Raw genomic sequence first — 20,122 nt, 5'->3', positions numbered from 1 at the left:
GAAAAGATAAGAAAGCAAGAGGAGAAAAGCAACGGGAGAAATGTAGAGAAAAGCTAGATGTACAGAGAAATGAAGGATAGACAGCAAGGTATGGAGAGGGGCAGAGGTGTGGAGGCTCATCAGAGTGAGGAAGAGGAGGAGGGATTTGGAGCCAGGACAAACAGAGCAGAGTGGTGCTGGTGGCAGGAAGAACAGCAGGAGAACCACAGTAGGGAGGACACTTGGGGATCTGGGGTGCCAGAGAGGGGCCACGGGGTTACAACAGGGAAGAGAGAATTTAACAGGGAGAGCAGAGGAGGCGAAGAGATGGGAGAAGAGGCGGAAATCTATGGAGGTTGAGGACGATCGAAAGATTGGGGAGAAGGAGCAAAGGTGCAACAAGAGGTTAAATAAGTTGCGAGGATAGAGTCCGGGTAATTTTTGTATTTTAGTAGAGACAGGGTTTCACCATGTTGGCCAAGCTGGTCTCGAACTCCTGACCTCAGGTAATCCACCCACCTTGACCTCCCAAAGTGCTGGAATTACAGGTGTAGCCACGGCAGCTGTCCACCCACGTATTCTTGATTGAAGAAATTTGCTTATGTCTTAGTTCTTTTTTTTTCTTTTTTTAATTTTTTTGAGATGTAGTCTTGCTCTGTCGCCCAGGCTGGAGTGCAGTGGAGCAATCTCCGCTCACTGCAAGCTCTGCCTCCCGGGTTCACACCATGCTCCTGCCTCAGCCTCCTGAGTAGCTGGGACTACAGGCGCCCGCCACCACGCCTGGCTAATTTTTTCTATTTTTAGTAGAGACGGAATTTCACTGCCTCAGCCAGGATGAACACTTCTGCATTTTATAAATGTTACTGAGATTTTCTTCTAAGGAAGAATTCAATGTTGGGAGTCAATTTCATCAGAACCTTTCAAAAGAATCTTTAGCCCAGGTATGTGAAAGATGCTTCTCTAATTTTAAGAATGGAGTGATAAGACCAAGCCTTCCCATTAGCCTTTCCAGGCCCCCATGTAAGAATTCAGGCACACCTTCTCACTCATCTCAGACCTTCTCAGGGTAACATGGTGAAAATGTTTCCCACTCTGAGCCCCAGTGAGCCCCCCTGCAACTTGATGATGAAGGGCTAGACCAGAAAAGCTCAACTGGAGGTTGACCAGGAGTGATCCTGACCCCTGAAATCATTGGCAAAATTAAGTGCAGGTCTGGGTGTCGCTTTTCTTCTGGGAGAGAGGAGTGCCCAGTTGTAATTAGAATTTTCAATAAGATGCAGTACCCCAAAAATGAAAAAAAAAAAAAAAAAGCAGAAGAATGGAAGAAACAGAGTTATACCCTCAGAAACAGAGAGCATCTTCGGAGGCCTTTGTCTGTATGAGGATATCACAGCTGCGTCTAAAGCAGGTCGTGTCAGTCCCTGGCAGGGAACCCCCCACCGGCTTCCCGTGTTCCCCAGGACAAAAGCCCAACGCCTCACTGTGGCTCCACAGCCCTGTGTCCAGGGCCCCTGCCAGTGTCCAGCCTCCTCCTGGGAGCTTGCCTTCATCTCCTGACTCCCTCTGCCCCTGTCACATTTGCTTTTCTCTTTTCCCAGATATCAAAACCCTTCGTGTCTCAGTTCACTGTCCCTGCTCTTATTCTGTTTCTAAATGAAGATGGCACTGTCCCTTTCTCCTTCAGGTCTAGGCTCAGAGATGCCTCCCATGCCCTCCCACCCCCATCTGAAGTTCCCTCTGCCCGTCAGTGTCTATCAGATTACTCAAGTTTTCTTATCTCTGTGTCAATCCCATCAGAAATGCACTTTTTAATTTTATTTTAATTTTTTTTTATTTTTCAAACAGAGTCTCACTTTGTCCTCCAGTCTGTGAGTGCAGTCTTGTGATCTTGGCTCACTACAACCTCTGTCTCCTGAATTCAAGTGATTCTTGTGCCTCAGCCTCCCAAGTAGCTGAGATTGCAGGTGTATGCCTGCACACCCAGCTAATTAATTGTATTTGTATTTGTATTTTGTTTTATTTTATTTTTGAGTCTTACTCTGTCACCCAGGCAGGAGTGCAATGGCACATTCTCGGCTCACTAAGAACTCCATTCCTCAGGTTCAAGTGATTTTCCTACCTCAGCCTCCCATGTAACTGGGATTACAGATGCCCACCAAGCCTGGCTACTTTTTGTATTTTTAGTAGAGACGGCGTTTCATCATGTTGGCCAGGCTAGTCTCGAATTCCTGACCTCAAGTAATCCACCCACCTCAGCCTTTCAGAGTGCTAGTGTTACAGGCATGAGCCATGGCGCCCAACCCAATTTTTGTATTTTTAGTAGAGACAGGGGTTCACCATGCTGGCCAGGCTTGTCTCGAACACCTGAGCTCAAGTTATGTTTCTATCTCAGCTTCCTAAGTAGCTGGGACCACAGACACACAGACGTGCACCACCATACATGGCTAAGCTTTTGCGTTTTTGGTAGAGATCTCCTGAAGAGATCTCCTGAAGAGCTCATCCCAGCCCAGCTCCCCACTGCTGCAGTGTGTGTGTGTGTGTGTGTGTGTGGTGGCTTCTCCAGGAGGGGAGTTTTCCTGTAGGAATTTTTTGTTCCTGGTGCAGTGGGCAGCAGAGGGGACCGTATTTCCTCAGGGTGAGGTCTCCTTTGTATGTGGCATTGTGTTTCAGGGATGGGGTGTGTTGTTTGTAAGCAATAAACAACATATTTTTAACATTCAAGATTGAATTCTAAAGACTCTTGGTCCATGAGGAAGAAACCCGGAAGAGGAAGAGGAAAGCAAAGGAGTCAGGCATGGCTCTTCCTCAGGTGAGATGATATTCTCGGTGGATTGTTCTGTCTCCTTCCTTTCAGAAACGCTGGGCCTTGGAGTTGGGAATCTTCTCTGAGTCTGAAGCGTCCTGCCTGACAGGTTTGCTCACCCTCACCCATGCCTTCCCTCAGTCCCTCTCATCGCACTTAGATTCCGTCTCTCGTGACCCAGTGACATGAACTTGGGAAGAGGCAGCACTGGGCATGGGCCTGGGAAGGGCTCACACCAGACATGCATGGAGACGGGGTGAGGGTCCCGTGGTGTCAGTGCTGTTGGGCAGCAGGGATTGTTCAGGGGCCACATCTGGATGCACTGTCAGCTCTCTGTGGACCAGGATTAGAGCAGCTGCCAATGGAAGTCACCTATTAATGTGCACAAAATACGTGGTAAATTCTAGAAAAGGAGACCAATAAGGGAAAATCTTTTCTCTCTGATTTTATACTATACTTTTAGGTAATTGAGTGAGTTACTGTGTTTCTGACTCCAAAAATCTTATTAATTAGAACAGAAAGTTCATACATAGACATGAATAATACATGAATGATTCCTTCATTATTTTAAGAATATGAAATCAACATAAATAATAGCAGGAGATTCATTAAATCATTCTTAGCACATTTAATTCACAAAGACTGTGGTGTTACTGTGGAGAGACTTGTGAAACAAGTGTTTTTTGTAAAAGTGGTTACAATTTTTCTCAAATATGGGAGTAGAGTATTTCTTTTTTATCCTAGAGGATAAAGTCATATTCTCATTCCATCTATTATTATTATTATTATTATTTCTTCTGAAACAGAGTCTTGTTCTGTTGCCCAGGCTGCAGTGCAATGACATGATCTCAACTTACTGCAACCTCTGCCTCGCAGGTTGAAGCGATTCTCCTGTCTCAACCAACCTAGTAGCTGGGTTTATAGGCGTGGGCCACCATACCCAGCTAATTTTTTTTGTATTTTTAGTAGATATGCGGTTTCACCATGCTGGCCAGGCTGGTCTCAAACTCCCTACCTCAGGCGATCCGCCTGCCTCGTCCTCCCAAAATGCTGGGATTACAGGTTTGAGCCACTGTGCTTGGCCAAATATTGCTACTTTTTGTATTTTTAAAACCTTTACATAAATAAATATATATATACACGTACACACACATCTGTATATATACATACATATAAACTGACACATACATATATATTTTGAAAATCTGGGGAAAATGACAACCCTTTTTATTAACATCTAATTTCTTGTGTGTCTGTGTAGGTTTTATTATTTTTCGGACATATATATACGAAGTAGATTTTCATACTTTGAGTAATTCTGTTTTCGTCTATTTTATTTTCTTTTGAGATAAGGTCTCACTCTTGTCCAGGCTGGAGTGCAGTGGCATGATCTTAGCTCACTGCAACCTCTACCCTCAGGCTCAAGTCATCCCCCAACCTCTGCCTCTGAGGTAGCTTGGTACCACATGTGGGTACCACCGTGCCTGGTTAATTTTTTTTGTTTTTTTGTTTTTTTTTTTTGAGATGGAGTCTTACTGGAGTGCAGTGTTGCAATCTCAGCTCACTGCAACCTCTGCTTTCCTGGTTCAAGCAATTCTCCTGCCTCAGCCTCCTGACTAGCTGGGAATACAGGCAAGTTCCACCTCACCAGGATAATTTTTTGGTATTTTCAGTAGAGATGTGATTTCACCTTGTTAGCCAGAATAGTCTCAATTTCCTAACCTCATGATCTACCCACTTCACCCCCCCGAAGTGTTGAAATTACAGGCATGAGCCACCTCGCCCAGCTTTTTTTTTTTCTTTTTGAGGCAAATTCTTGGTTTCCCAGGCTGGAGTGCAGTGGCACGAACTTGGATCACTGCAACCTCTGCCTCCCATGTTCAAGTGATTCTTCTGTTTTGGCCTCCCGAGTAGCTGAGATTACAGTCAAATGCCATCAGCCCTGGGTAATTTTTTTGTATGTTTAGGAGAGACAGTGTTTCACCATTTTGGCCACACTGGTCTTGAACTCCTGACCTCAGGTGATCCGCCTACTTCAGCCTCACAGCGTGCTGGGGTTACAGGCATGAGCCACCATGCCTAGCCCCATCAATTATTATTAAATATATGTTGTTACATTTAAACATCACATGATGTATATATTTGTTTTTTGGTAACACCCCAAGCAAAGCTGCAGTTTAGGTCCTTGGCCATACAGCATCTCCTTTCCCTGTGACGTCCTCCACCCTCTTTCCAACCTCACTGGGGAGCCACTATTGTCAGTTCTGTGCTGGGATTACAGGCATGTGTCACTGCGCCCGGCCTAAATTTTACTGTGGATGTTATCATCTTCAAAGACATCAGTCGTGCTCTCTCACCTACATAATGAATGTCACTTGGTGTGTCAATAAAAGTTTCAAACATTTCTATAAAAGGAACCCTATGTTGATTTTTTATTTATTTCTTGCGTTTTTCACAAACATAAGATATTCATACTGAGAGTGTGTCTTGACGTCTTCTCAAAGTGTAATAAAGACATCATGGGGTGAAAAATCCCTTCCTCGAATTTGTCAGAACATTCACTACAATTAAATCCACGCTTTCCCCTCTCTCCTCTTCTCATTTTCTGTAAAGATAAGAACTCCTCCCATAGCCATTTGCTTAAAATGTGTTTTCATTTCAGGGTCTACTGACATTCAGGGACGTGGCCATAGAATTCTCTCAGGAGGAGTGGAAATGCCTGGACCCTGCTCAGAGGACTTTATACAGAGACGTGATGCTGGAGAATTATAGGAACCTGGTCTCCCTGGGTGAGGATAACTTCCCTGCTGGGGATGTGCCCTTGTGTATCTTTGCCTTTTCTCTTGTTGCCTCTTGGGAGCCTCATCCTTGCTTGACTCAAATGGAAGCCGTATTGATTTTGAAATGAAAAGCTTCATGATGTAGCATCTGGACTTTCACTGTCCCGTTTGTTTAGGTCTTCTGCTTTCTTCATGATACCTCAGTGAGGTTTCCAGGACTAAAGTAGGCATAAAAGCTTAGGGAAGGCTGGCGCTTTGGGAGGCCAAGGCATGTGGATCACTACAGGTCAGGAGTTCGAGACCAGCCTGGCCAAGATGGAGAAACGCCATCTCTACTAAAAATACAAAAATTAGCCAGTCATCGTGGCACATACCTGTAATCCTAGCTCCTAGAAAGGCTGAGGAAAGAAAATCACTTGAAGCCAGGAGGTCAAGGTTGCAGTGAGCAGAGAACACACCACTGCACTCCAGCCTGGGCAATACAGCAAGACTCTCTTAAAGAAACAAAAACAAAAATAAAACCTTACAGTAGACTTTAAACATATCCAGTTTCCTGTCTGCTTCTCCTGTGCTTTTGATTTAGTAGTTTTTGGAAGAGAGCTCCATGTCCACATATTACATATTACAATACTCCCCAAGCATTCAGAAGGAGGCAGTCAGAGGAGGAATTTATAAAACCTTTTCCTAGATCATCTGCAATGTCTTCTTTCCTACAGAAACATAGAGTTGGGACTCCAGAAAAGCTCCAGCACGTCATAGTCGTTTCTTTTTATAAGCAGAAGCCTCTGACCTGTTAAGCCTGTTAAGCAGGAGTCTCCACGTTGCAGCAAGGGTTCTAAAGAAGCCTGGCCAACATGGTGAAACCCCGTCGCTATTAAAACTACAAAAATCAGCTGTGCATAGTGGTGTGCACCTGTAATCCCAGCTACTTGGCCAGCTCAGGCCGGAGAATCACTTGAACCTGAGAGATGCAGGTTACAATGAGCCAAGATCACGCTGCTGCAGTCAAGCCTGGGTGACAAAGGGAAACTCTAGACTGAAGAGGAAGAATCACTTGAGGTAGCAGAATCGTGCCACTATACTCCAGCCTGGGTGTTAGAGCATGACTGGATCTGAAAAACAAACAAAAAGGGAAATAGCTTACACTGGGAGGCTTAAGACACAGACATTTATTTCTCATGAATTTGGAAAGTGGGAAATTCAAGAGTGAGGTGCCAGCCACATTAGTTCCTGGTGAGAGCCTTCTTCATGGTTTAGCCCAGCCATCTTCCTCCTGTGTTTTAATATGGTGGAAAGAGGAACAGGCAATAGCTCTTTAATGTCTCTTTATAAATGCACTGGTCCTATTCACAAGTAATCAACACCCATGACTCAGTTCTCTCAAGGTCTGCATCTGCAGGAACACCCTATTAGAGAATACCAAATCTACCGAAGCTTATTTGAAAAATATTTATCTTATTTTATTTTTTTGAGAAGGAATATCATCCTGTCATCCAGGCTGGGGTACAGTGGCATGATCTTGGCTCACTGCAACCTCCACCTCCCGGGTTCAAACGATTCCTGCCTCAGACTCCCAAGTAGCTGGGATTACAGGCACCTGCCACCATGCCCAACTAATTTTTTTTGTATTTTTAGTAGAGATGGGCTTTCACCTTGTTGTCCAGGCTGGTCTTGAACTCCTGGCCTCATGATTTACCTGCCTCAGCCTGCCAAGGTTCTGGGATTACTGGTATGTGTCACAGCACCTGGCCATTAGTCAATTCTTATTCTTTATAATGCTGTGTATTTTCTTGACTTCATATATCAGAAGGTAGTGATCTTAACATGTATTTCAGGTCTTATGTTGTGTACTGGTGGTAAGTACAAGTTTTGGCTTTTTTCTTAAGAGGGAATTGTTTAGAATTCTTCAGCCTGTATAAACTACTTGTTATTTTCTTGCTTGTTTTATAATGGGTTGCAATATTTGATTAATTGATTTCTATGATTTTACAAGTGACTTTTCAGTATGTGGTATGCAATATAACTGACACACTCTACTCGTTAATGTCATCAAGTGGCATTAGGTGCAGTGGCTCATGCCTCTAATCCCAGGACTTTGGGAAGCCAAGACATGCGAATCACCTGAGGTCAGGAGTTTGAGACCAGCCTGGCCAACATGGTGAAACCCCATCTCTACTAAAAATACAAAAATTAGTGGGCTGGGTGTGGTAGCTCACACCTGTAATCCCAACACTTTGGGATGCCAGGGTGGGCGGATCACAGGGTCAGGAGATCAAGACCGTCCTCGCTTACATGGTGAAACCCCATCTCTACTAAAAATACAAAAAATTAGCCAGGTATGGTGGCAGGCACCTGTAGTCCTGGCTGCTTGGGAGGCTGAGGTGGGAGAATGGTGTGAACCTGGGAGGCGGAGCTTGCAGTGAGCCAAGATCACGCCACTGCACTCCAGTCTGGGAGACAGAGCAAGACTCTGCCTCAAAAAAAAAAATTAGGTAGGGGGCATGGTGGTAAGTGCCTGTAATCCCAGGTGCTCAGGAGGCTGAGGCAAGAGACTCACTTGAACCCAGGAGGCAGAGGTTGCAGTAAGCCAAGATCTCCAGGCTGGGTGACAGTGAGACTCCATCTCAAAAAAATAAAAATTCTAAAAACTAAAAAAAAAAGTCACAACATGCCTGTTACTCATGGATATAGTTAATTTTGTAACAGTTATTCAGAAAAATATGGTATTAACATTTTATTTTTTTTGAGATGGAGTCTTACTCTGTTGCCCAGGGTGGAGTGCAGTGGCATGATCTCAGCTCACCACAATCTTTGTCTCTTTAGTTCAAGTGATTATCCTGTCTCAGCCTCCCAAGTACATAGGATTACAGGCACCCGGGACCATGACCAGCTAGTTTTTGTATTTTTAGTAGAGACAGGGTTTTGTCATGTTGGCCAGGCTGGTCGAACTCCTGACTTGAGGTGATCCGCCTGCCTAGGCCTCCCAAAGTACTGGGATTACAGGTATGAGGCACCACCCTCTGCCTTTTTTTGCTTTTTGGGATGGAGTCTCACTTTGACACCCAGGTTGGGGTGCAGTGGTGTGATGTTGGCTCACCGCAACCTTTGCATCTTGGCTTAGCGCGATTCTTGTACCTCAGCCTCCGGAGAAGCTGGGAATACAGGTATGGGCCACCATACCTGGCTAATTTTTGTAATCTTTTGTTATTTTGTCAATACCATGATTGTTTGACAATACAGAATTTCCATTGATCTTGACTATCCTTACAACAGCTTGTTGTGAATTATTTACCAATATAGTATATTGTCTGGTTTTTTAGCAGTTATTTGTATATACTAAATATGCTGTAAATATGAAGAATGTACGTTTTTCTTTTTTGATGTGACACTGATATGCTTTTTGCACAGTGTGATACACTTTAGAGTGTCAGTGGAAAAACACTTCTTACTTTAGGCTTATGCATGTTTGTGCCCTGTCAGTGTTTTGTTAATAATATTGGAAATGGCTTCCATAGAAATGATTTGAAGTACATGGAATCGTCCTTTATTTATTAAAGAATCTTACTCCTTTTGTGTTCCTAAACTTTGAAGCTCAAGTTCGGGAAGTTTAAAATAAGTATTGTTTTTTGTGTCATAGTTACATATTTCAGTATTATATACCATCTGTACTTAATTGGAAACCTATTGGTGTTTATATTTCACAGATATCTCTTCCAAATGCATGATGAAGACATTGTCATCAACAGGGCAAGGCAATACAGAAGTGATCCTCAAAGGGACATTACAAAGACAAGCAAGTCATCACACTGGAGAATGTTGCTTCCAGGAAATTGCGACAGATATTCATGACTTTGTTTTTCAGTGGCCAGAAGATGAAACAAATGACCATGAAGCACCCATGACAGAAATGAAAAAGTTGACAGGTAGTACAGATCGATGTGATCAAAGGTTTGCTGGAAACAAGCCTATTAAAGATCAGCTTGGATCAAGCTTTCATTCACATCTGCCTGAACTGCACATATTTCAGCCCAAAGGGAAAATTGGCAATCAAGTTGAGAAGTCTATCAACAATGCTTCCTCAGTTTCAACATCCCAAAGAATTTCTTGTAGGCCCAAAATCCACATTTCTAATAAGTATGGGAATAATTCCCTCCATTCTTCATTACTCAGAAAAAAACGGAATGTAAACATGAGAGAAAAATCTTTCCAATATGTTGACAGCAGCAAAGCCTTCAATTGTAACTCACTCTTTAAAAAACATCAGATAACCCATTTAGGAGAGAAACAGTATAAATGTGATATATGTGGCAAGCTCTTTAATCAGAAGCGATACCTTGCATGCCATAGTAGATGTCACATTGGTGAGAAACCTTACAAGTGTAATGAATGTGGCAAGACCTTCAGTCACAATTCATCCCTCTTCATTCACAAAGCACTTCATACTGGAGAGAAACCTTATGAATGTGAAGAATGTGACAAAGTTTTCAGTCACAAATCACACCTTGAAAGACATAGGAGAATTCATACTGGAGATAAATCTTACAAATGTGAAGAATGTGACAAACTTTTCAGTCACAAATCGTATCTTGAAAGACATAGGAGGATGCATACTGGAGAAAAACCATACAAAGGTAAGGTTTGTGACAAGGCTTTCGTGTGTAATTCATATCTGGTAATACATACTACAATTCACACTGGAGAGAAACCTTACAAGTGTATTGAATGTGGCAAGTTTTTTAATCAACGCTCAACCCTTGCCTACCATCATAGACTTCATACTGGAGAGAAACCTTACAAATGTGAAGAATGCGATAAAGTTTTCAGTCGCAAATCACACCTTGAAAGACATAGGAGAATTCATACTGGAGAGAAACCATACAAATGTAAGATTTGTGACAAGGCTTTTGCATGTAATTCATATTTGGCAATACATAGTATAATTCACACTGGAGAGAAACCATACAAGTGTAATGAATGTGGCAAGTTTTTTAATCAACGATCAACCCTTGCAGGACATCGTAGAGTTCATACTGGAGAGAAACCTTACAAATGTGAAGAATGTGACAAAGTTTTCAGTCGCAAATCACACCTTGAAAGACATAGGAAGATTCATACTGGAGAGAAACCATATAAATGTAAGGTTTGTGACAAGGCTTTCCAGAGGGATTCACACCTCGCACAACATCAGAGAGTTCACACTGGAGAGAAACCTTACACATGTAATGAATGTGGCAAGGTTTTTAGTATAAAAGCAAACCTTGCATGTCATCATAAACGTCATACTGGAGAGAAACCTCACAAATGTTACAAATGTGAAGAATGTGAGAAAGTTTTCAGTCGCAAATCACACCTGGAAAGACATAGGAGGATTCATACTGGAGAGAAACCATACTATTGTAAGGTTTGTGACAAGGCTTTCCAGAGTGATTCACACCTGGCACAACATCAGAGAGTTCATACTGGAGAGAAACCTTACAAGTGTACTGAGTGTGGCAAGACCTTCCATCGGATATCATCCCTTGTAAGCCATCGTAGGCTTCATACTGGAGAGAAACCTTACAAGTGTAATGAATGTGGCAAGACTTTCACTAGAAATTCAGGCCTTGTAATTCATAAGGCAATTCATACTGGAGAGAAACCTTACAGGTTTTAATCCATCAACATGGACATCTTGCACAACATCAGAGAGTTCATACTGGAGAGAAACCTTACAAGTGTAATGAGTGTGGCAAGACCTTCAGTTACACATCATCCCTTGTATGCCATCATAGACTTCATACTGGAGTGAAACCTTACAAGTGTAATGAATGTGGCAAGGATTTTAATCAACAAGGACATCTTGCACAACATCAGAGAGTTCATACTGGAAAGAAATTTTACAAGTGTAATGAGTGTGGCAAGACCTTCAATCAGATGTCATTTCTTCCACACCGTCATAGACTTCATACTGGAGAGAAACCTTACAAGTGTAATGAATGTGGCATGGATTTTAATCAACAATCACACCTTGCAAGTCATCATAGACTTCATATTGCAGAGAAATCTTACAAATGTGAAGAATGTGACAAAGTTTTCAGTTGCAAATCACAGCTTGAAAGACATAGTAGAATTCATACTGGAGAGAAACCATAGAAATGTAAGGTTTGGGACAAGACTTTTGGGAGTGATTCACACCTGGCAACACACACACACAAAACATACTGGAGAGAAACCTTACAAGTGCAATGAATGTGGCAGAGCCTTTAGTGGGCAGTCACCACTTACTCACCATCAAGTAATCCATGGTATAGGGAAACTTGACTAATGTAATGATTGTCACAAAGTTTTCAGTAATGCTATAATCATTGCAAATCTTTGGAGAATCCGTAATGAAGAGAGATCTTACAAGTGTAATAAATGCGGCAAATTTTCAGACATCATTCATATATTGCGGTTCATCAGCAAACTCATGCTGAAGAGGAACCTTTTGCCTGTAATCCCAGCACTTTGAGAGGCCAAGACAGGTAGCTCACTGGAGGTCAGGAGTTTTAGAACAGCCTGGCCGAGAGACATGCACCACTTTTTTCAGTCTGTCTTTTTCCTTTTTTTTTTTTTGATGGAGTCTTGCTCTGTCACCCTGGTTGGAGTGCATTGGCCTGATCTCAGCTCACTGGAACTTCCGCCTCCCAGGTTCAAGTGATTCTCCTGCCTCAGTCTCCAGAGTAGCTAGGACTAAAGTTGTGTGCCACCATGCTTGGGTAATTTTTTTTATTTTTACTAGAGACTGGGTTTCACCATGTTAGCTAGGATGGTCTCGATCATCAAACCTTATGATCCACCCGCCTCCACCTTCCAAAGTGCTGAGATTACAAGCGTGAGCCACCGTTCCTGGCTTGTTTTTGGTTTCTTTAACAAAAAGTTATAGGGATTTTCATGGGTATTGTGTTGAATCTAAATAACATTCAGTTATATAATCATTCAGGAATATTAATTTTTCCAATCAATAAGGGTTGTATATCTATACATGTTTTTAATCATTCTGATCAATGTTTGTAGATTTTAAGGTACAAACTTCTCAAATTTTATGTTTATTCCTAAGTATTTCTGACCTTAAATTCTCTAGCAAATGGAAATGTTTTAATTTTTTTAATTGTTTATTGTTAATGTATGGAAATTCAACTAATTTTTGGTGCTGTTATTTTATTCTGCAAATACACTGAGTGTATTAGTTCCAGTTGTATTTTGCTTGAAACTTTGTGATTTTCTTTACAGAAGATCATGTCTTCTACAAACAAATAGAACTTTGCTTCTTTCTTTCTGATTTGGATTTATTTGATTTCTTTTGCTATTTCATTGCTCTGGCTAGGACAACCAGTATTTACTGAATAGAAGGGGTGAGAGCATTCTTGCATCATGTGAGATCCTACAGGAAAAGTATTCCTTTTTCCTTGATTGGTTATTTCCACTGCGGTCATTTCATGGATGGTCTTTGTATTGTTGAAGTAAATTTCCTTCTGTATCTATTTTGTTTAGGATTTCCATGATGACTAGATGTTGAATTTTGTGAATTGCTTTTTCTCCATCTATTGAGATGACGTGGTTTTCATCTTTCATTCTGTTCAAGTGGCATATCACATTGATTTGCTTGAATATGTTGAACCATCCTTGCATCTCAGAAATAATTGGCACTCGAATATCTACAATCCTTTTTATACCCTCTTGAATACAGTTTGCTAGTACAAGGAGTCTTCACGAAATTCAGGGAAAAAAACATAAGAAAATTGTGCATGAATATCACATTTTTTGCGCCAATATAAACCGATACAAATCTGTTATAACATCTGAACAGGGTCTAGTTTGAGGCACTCAGAAGGGTAAGACACGAGTTTGAAAAGAAACTTAAAGCAATGTAAATTCTGCAAAATTGAAACAAGAAGAAACATCAAATTTATGATGAGACCAGATGGAGTTGCTCAGGCCTGTAATCCCAGCACTTTCAGAGGCCGAGATAGGTGGGTCATGTGAGCCCTGGTATTCAAGAACAGCCTGGGAAGAATGATGAACCCCCTTCTCTACAAAAATACAAAGATTAGCTGAGCATGTTGGCCCATGCCTGCTGGTTCAGCTTCTGTGGAGTCTGCAGCGGGAGGATGGCTTGAGTCTGGGAAGTTGAAGCTACAGGGGGTGATGATCATGCTACTGTACTCCAGTGTAGGTAACTGAGAGAGATAGTGTCTCAAAAAATGAATATGGTGAAGTTCAGGTAGACTGACAATGAAATCATTGATGCTTTATGAAAAGTATGGGGATGATGCTCAAAATCACTAATTTGTAAATAGATAACTCATTTTAAATTGGGAGAAGACAACATAGAAAGTGATGCATGGAGCAGCAGGCAGACCATCCACATCAGTTTTACAGACAAAAATAAATCTTGTTCATGCTGCAATGAAAAGGACTGACAGCTAGCAGCAGAAACAATAGTTAGGAGTTTGAGACCAGCCTGGGTAACATGGTGAATCCCTGTCTGTACTGAGAATACAACAATTAGTTGGGCATGGTGGCTGTTGCCTGTTATCCCAGCTACTTGGGGTCTGAGACAGGAGAATCACTTGAACCTGGGAGGCTGAGGTTGCAGTGAACTGAGATGGCGCCACTGGACTCCAGCCTGAGCAACATCAGTGAAACTCCAAGAAAAAAAAAGGTTTGGCTCCTTTCTTCTGTCCACCATCATGGTATGTGCTTGACTCCACTTCTTGGCATGTCTTCTCACAAGACTTTCAGGATTACATGATTCGTGGCTAAGAAAAGCAAAATCCTCTTATTCCTCAATGGATTCAGATGAAAACTGGTAGTAAGATCAGGTACTACTGTAAAATGAGACATTTTAGAAGAGCCAAGCTGGGTGTATAAGGAATTGCATATGAGATGGCACACGTCTTTATGCCGTCTGAAGATCACAATCACGTTACTATATCAAGCTGAAAATATCACCACTATCTAGAAAGTTAGACGTTTTATTGAGAATGTATTTTTTCTCTCTGGATCTGTTTTGAACACCTTGGTTGGCTGGGTTCAGTAATAAATTTTATGTGAAACCTTTCATATAAAAGTATATAAAACAATATCAGCCAGTCACAGTATTATGGCTGTCACAAGCTTGTGAAAGGAAATTCAGAATTACTAAGCCAAAGGGAAAAGTCAGTCTGGGAACTGCATCAGACAAACCTGCCTTCTGTTTTATTCCTAAACAAGATAGCTACAAAGATTTTTTTTAAAAAGCTACATACGCCCCTCACAAACTGGGAGCCTCAAGATCTCCACCCTAAAATAGTTCTGTTGAATTTCACTCTGGCAATATAAACTAATACCTTATCTCCACAGGTGTGGGCAAGAACCCATCCCTCTGCACACCTGCGACAAATGTCTGTCTGATTGCTTCCCCTGTCCTATTGTTTATGTAAAAATGCAGGTCACTGAGCCAGTCTAAGGCATAAGTGACTATTCCTCCTCCCCCTCTGAAATATAAATTGTGTATTTAGTGAAAGGCTGCTGATCAAAGACTCAAGGAATGTGATCATTTGTTGTCTACCTGTGACCCAGAAACTCCCCAATTCCAGTTATTACACCTTTCCAGACAGGACCAATGTATGTGTTATATGTACTGATTGCTGTCTCGTGTGTCTGTAAAATGTGTGAAACCAAACTGCAGCCTCAACACCACGCACGGGTACACATCGTCAGGACCTCCTAGGTTCGTGTTATTTGGCCTTAGATTCCCCCTGTCCCCAGACCCAGGACGCATGTGTTTCCTTTTTCTTCACTTCTATTAAAGATGGGTCTCATTCTGTTGCCCAGGAAGGAGAGTGGTGACAGGATCACAGCTCACTGCAGCTTCAACCTCCTGGGTTCAAGGGATCCTTCCACCTCAGCCTCCAAAGTTGCTGGGACCACAGTCTCATGCCACTGCAGCAGGCAAAATTTTGTGTTCCTGGTAGAGATGAGCTTTCACCATGTTGCCCAAGATGGTCTCGAACTCCAGGGCCGAAGCGATCCAGCTGCATCGGCCTCCCAAAGTGTTGGGATTGCAGGCATAAGCCACCACGCCCGGCTTGTTTCTTAATGAAAAAAAGAAAAATAGGCCAGGTGCTGTGGCTCATGCCTGTAATCCCAGCATTTTGGGAGGCCATGGCGGGCAGATCACTTGAGGTCAGGTATTTGAGAACAGCCTGGCTAACATGGTGAATCCTTGTCTTGACTAAAATATAGAAATTAGCTTGGTTCGTTGGTGAGTGAGTGAGTGTAAAGCTACTCTGGAGGCTGAGGCAGGAGAATGGCTTGAATTCGGGAGGGGGAGGTTACAGTGAGCCAAGAGCATGCAACCGCACTCCAACTGGGCAACTGAGTGAGATTCCATCTAAAATAAAAAACTTCTCAAATAAGCTTTGGTAGAATCTTATGAGCTCACATCATTGTTTTCCAAATATAACATGTGTTCAAAATTTTCTTCTTTGACCCCAAATTTATATATAGATATGTATATATTTAACCTACTATAATAGTTTTTCTCTGAAATGTATTGTGTTCCGTTTGCATTGAGGACTGCATATATAGTTTTTCTCTGAAATTTATTGTGTTCCATTTGCATTGAGGACTGCATGCTTTCTAGTGTGTATCATATATTGGAAACATTTTCTAGTACCTGATAAGTGATTTTAGGTTGTTTTAGTGTGTACCTAATAAAAATATCAAGGAACTTTTTCTTTATGCTAACGTCAAAATTCAGTTCAGGTAACCTATTATTCCATTTTCTTTCTTTATGTCATCTGATTAAATCGTGAGCTGTGAGCTTCTAAGTAAAAGTTCCCCTCAAGTTCCTCTGGTCCATAATATTCTTTGCAGATGTTGAAGGATGGGCTGGATTGACTTGGAACCTTTTTCCAGCAGAGCCCTTGTGTTCATGAAGAAAACATTTGCTCAGATCTGATTTGTACCGCTGCCTCTCTTTCGGTGTTTTAAACACCTGTAGCTATGTGTTCACAATTGTGTTTAGTTTCAACGTATTACCATCATTTTTCTAGGAAAATAATTACATGTTTAGATTCATGCCATCAGAACTTTAGACATAGAAAGAGACATTTCATTTGCTCAGGTGTATAACATGGTCCTGGATTTTTTTTTCCTTTTTTTGAGACAAGAGTGTCACTCTGTCACCTATGCTTGAGTGCAGTGACATTATCTTGCCTCATTGCAACATCCACCTCCCAGGCGCAGTGATCTACCCCACTCAGCCTCCCAAATAGCTGAGACCACAGATGCATACCACAAAACACGGCTAATTTTTTGTGCTTTTGGTAGAGACAGGGTTTCACCATGTTTCCCAGGTTGATTTCAAACTCCTGGGCTCAAGTGATCTACCCACTTCAGCCTCCCAAAGTGCTGGGATTACAGGGGTGAGCCACCATGCCCGGCCCATCCTGGAATTTTCTAGAGAAGGAAGACCAACACAGTCTATTGGCACTTCCAGGCCATCACATGAGAATCAGCCACACCTCTTTCCAACACAACTCAGAGCTTCTCAGGATAACTTGGTGAAATATCTCCTGCTCAGAACAACAGTGACTCAACCTGTAATGTTCAGGTGAGGAATAAGAGCAGAAAAGCTCAGAGTGACACTGACCCCTGAAATACTTCGCCAAATAGTGTGTGGTATTTCCTGCAGGAGAGGGTCCTGCTCAGGTGTAATTTGAATTTTAAATAGATTCCTGTGGTCCAAAAATGTAAAAATCACAAATACCAGAATGGATAAACCAGGGGATTAGACTCAAATCATCTTGAACTTACTCTTGTCTCTGTCCACACCCACTGCTTTTCCTTATCTCATCTCACAGCTTTAACCCACCTACCCATGTCCCCTGCAGGCCTCTCCCCTGAGCTCTACAATCCTGTGTCCAGTTGTCTACTGAGCTCTCTGTAAGGACATCAGACAGGCATCTCCACCTTCACGTGTCCATAAGTGACTTCCTAAACCCCCAGACAAATTCCCTTACTGTCCTACCTGTCTCAGATGAGGGTGACAGTTTACTTCTGGAAGTTTAGCCAAACTTGAGAGCATGTATTTTAAGTATGGGGGATAAATTACATTGTTTGTAAGTGTTGTAATTTATACTGTAAAGAGAAAGTTGCGTGTATACATAAAAGGAGTGAGAAAATACATCATTTCCAAAATTCTTTTGAGGTGTGGGGGAAAAATGTTTCAAGACCTCATCCCTATGGATCTGTGCTCCCAGGACCCCTCTGACCTCACCTCCTGCATGCGTCCTTCTTGCTTTCTCTGCTCCAGCCATGCAGGCCTCTTTCCTTTTTCTGGGGCTGAGGTTTCTCCCATCTCAGGGCCTTCACCTGTGCTGTCCCTCTGCCTAGGACTCTGGGCACTCAGCTGCAAGTGACAAGCAGCGTTTCTTCCCCAAGTCTTTGTTCTGACATCACTTTCTCTATGGAAAACTTTGTGATCTCCCACAGCCCCCCATTTGTCATGACAGCTCCACCTTCACCCCCACCTCTGGTCCATGTTGCCTGTTCTGTGTGATTCTTTTTGTTCCTTCGCTGTTCACTGGATCCTGGTGAGAACAAGTCTCTAAGCAGAGAGCAGAGCCAGAAGGTGGGGCTGTGCTGGGCTGGCGCCCTCTGAGTGGAACTCAAACTTGGCTTCACATTAGGGTTCTCAGACGTTTTGCAAATACATCTTTTATGCTGTTTTATCAGAGATTGTTATTTTCACAGTATGGGACCCACCCTCAACAATACCTACAATGACACAGGTGATTCTCATCTGTCTCCAGCATTGACCGTCAAGGCAGTTTCCTCCATGTTGAGAGCTGAGATCAGCCTGGGATCCACAGGGAGGTGAGGGGACTGTGCTCTGCATGGGGTTTGGTTAGGGCCAGATCTGTGCCCTGAAGATCTGTGTCCTGCTGCAGCGTGTGTGTGTGGACTTTTCCGGGAGGGAGCAAGATCTGAAAACAGGTCAAAATTACCCTTGTATGTCCTCCTGTGCCACTTTCTTATCTCTGCATGATCTCTGGTGCAGTGGGCAGCAGAGGACCATCTTTCTCCCGGGTGAGGTCTCCCCTGTGTGAGTTTTGTCACAGGAAAGGATTGAGTGATTTCTAAAACTTAAATCTCGTATTTTTTTACAAACAGGATTGATTTCCAAAGACTCATGTGAGGAAGCCACCAAGAAGAGCAAAGAAAAGGATCCAGGGATGGCTGTTCCTCAGGTGAGTGATATTCCTCGGTGGATTCTGCTGTCTCTTTCCTTTCTGAAATGTCAGGTATTGTGGTAGCCAGTCTTCTGTGAGTCTGAAGCGTCCTGCCTCACACGTTTGCTGGCACTCATCCATGCCTTTTCTCAGTCCTTGTCATCTTCATTTAAATTCCATCTCCTATAACCTAGTGAATGAGCTTGTGAAGAGGCTCCGCGGGGCATGGTCCTGGAAAGGGCTCACACCAGACATGGATGGAGACGGGGTGAGGGTCCCGTGCTGTCAGTGATGTTGGGCAGCAGGGGTTGTTCAGAGACCACATCTGGATGAACGTTTAACTCTTTGTAAACCTGATCAGAAAAACCATATATGAAAGTCATTCATTAATGTGCCCTGGTATCTGGCAAATTCTAGAAAAGGAAACAAACTAGGGGAGATATTTTGTATCTGATTTTATAATGCATTTGAAGTTACACTTGTGAGTCAATATGTCTCTGACTCCAAACTGTTTTTTTAAGAGACAGGTGTCACTCTGGGGCCCAGTCTGGAGTGCAATGGCCCACAGCAGCCTCAAATTTGTGGCCTCAAGTGATCCCCACATTAGCCTCTCACGGAGTCAGATGACAGGCATGTGCCACCATGGCATGTGCCACCATGCCAGTCTATTCTAGTTTCAGAGAAGGTGAGAATGAGAGCTGTGTACAGAATGAGGGAGGGAAGCAGTGATGAAGATGAAGGGGAACCCTGGGTGCAGATGAGTGGTGAGTTGATTGGATGTGATGATGAAGTGATGATGTGTTGCTTCCTCTCTTTACAATGTAATTAATGTAAAATTAAATTATGCAGATGAGAATCAGGGTTACAAGACTCCTGTGTCTAAGTGTGGTGCATTTTATAATTATGGTGTCAGAGACGAGCTTCCCTTTGCAATCCGTCTTCAGCCAGAGGACAGTGACTTAACTCATTAGTTGTGGATCACCCTCTTCCCTTTTCATGGATGGGATGGGGAGTGGGGAAATGAAGTAGGGTAAGAAGTGACTGAGTCTCTGTTACTACATTGAATGTGATAAAAGGAATATTAAAAGTGCTTTTGTTCTCTTTTCATAATTTTTTTTTGTGTTTTTTTTCCTGGTTTCTCTTTTAATTAGCTTAGCTGTTTTTTTGTGTGTTTATGTGTTGTGGGATCTGGCCAGCAGCCTGCAATGCAGCGGGCTGTCTCTTTCTTCCCAGGCAGATCAGCAGGTCAAGGTGAGAGGTCGAATAAGTGGAGGAAAAGGCACATAATCCCAACAAGAATAATTTTGTGCAGCAGGTAA

General features: G+C 42.6%; 1 protein-coding gene across 2 annotated transcripts; it reads left to right on the top strand.

Moving 5' to 3' along the window:
- Nucleotides 1–2,758: 2,758 nt before the first annotated feature.
- On the top strand, nucleotides 2,759–11,866 carry LOC112612442 (zinc finger protein 468-like). Of its 2 annotated transcripts, XM_025366980.1 has the most exons (7): nucleotides 2,774–2,788; nucleotides 5,445–5,571; nucleotides 9,267–9,965; nucleotides 10,095–10,611; nucleotides 10,780–11,179; nucleotides 11,248–11,590; nucleotides 11,760–11,866. In XM_025366980.1, exons 1-7 carry the CDS (start codon nucleotides 2,774–2,776, stop codon nucleotides 11,864–11,866), a joined length of 2,208 nt encoding a protein of 735 aa, XP_025222765.1. The 2 variants fall into 2 exon arrangements, with proteins under 2 accessions (XP_025222766.1, XP_025222765.1); XM_025366981.1 differs by lacking the exons at nucleotides 10,780–11,179; nucleotides 11,248–11,590; nucleotides 11,760–11,866 and having other exon boundaries at nucleotides 2,759–2,788; nucleotides 9,267–10,445; nucleotides 10,515–10,516.
- The last annotated feature ends 8,256 nt before the right edge of the window (nucleotides 11,867–20,122 follow it).

Source organism: Theropithecus gelada, chromosome 19 (assembly GCF_003255815.1).
Source record: "Theropithecus gelada isolate Dixy chromosome 19, Tgel_1.0, whole genome shotgun sequence".
Taxonomy (NCBI): Eukaryota; Metazoa; Chordata; class Mammalia; order Primates; family Cercopithecidae; genus Theropithecus; species Theropithecus gelada.
Note: the sequence above shows the minus strand (reverse complement) of the source record. Positions and strands in the feature narration are given on the sequence as shown.

What these genes read in the sequence shown, in the direction of transcription:
- LOC112612442 (XM_025366980.1), top strand. An exon ending in ACTGGAGAGAAACCTTACAA is followed by an intron (nt 10,612 to 10,779) that starts ATGTGAAGAATG and finishes GAAACCTTACAC; the next exon opens with ATGTAATGAATGTGGCAAGG. An exon ending in TGCAAGTCATCATAGACTTC is followed by an intron (nt 11,591 to 11,759) that starts ATATTGCAGAGA and finishes CACACACAAAAC; the next exon opens with ATACTGGAGAGAAACCTTAC.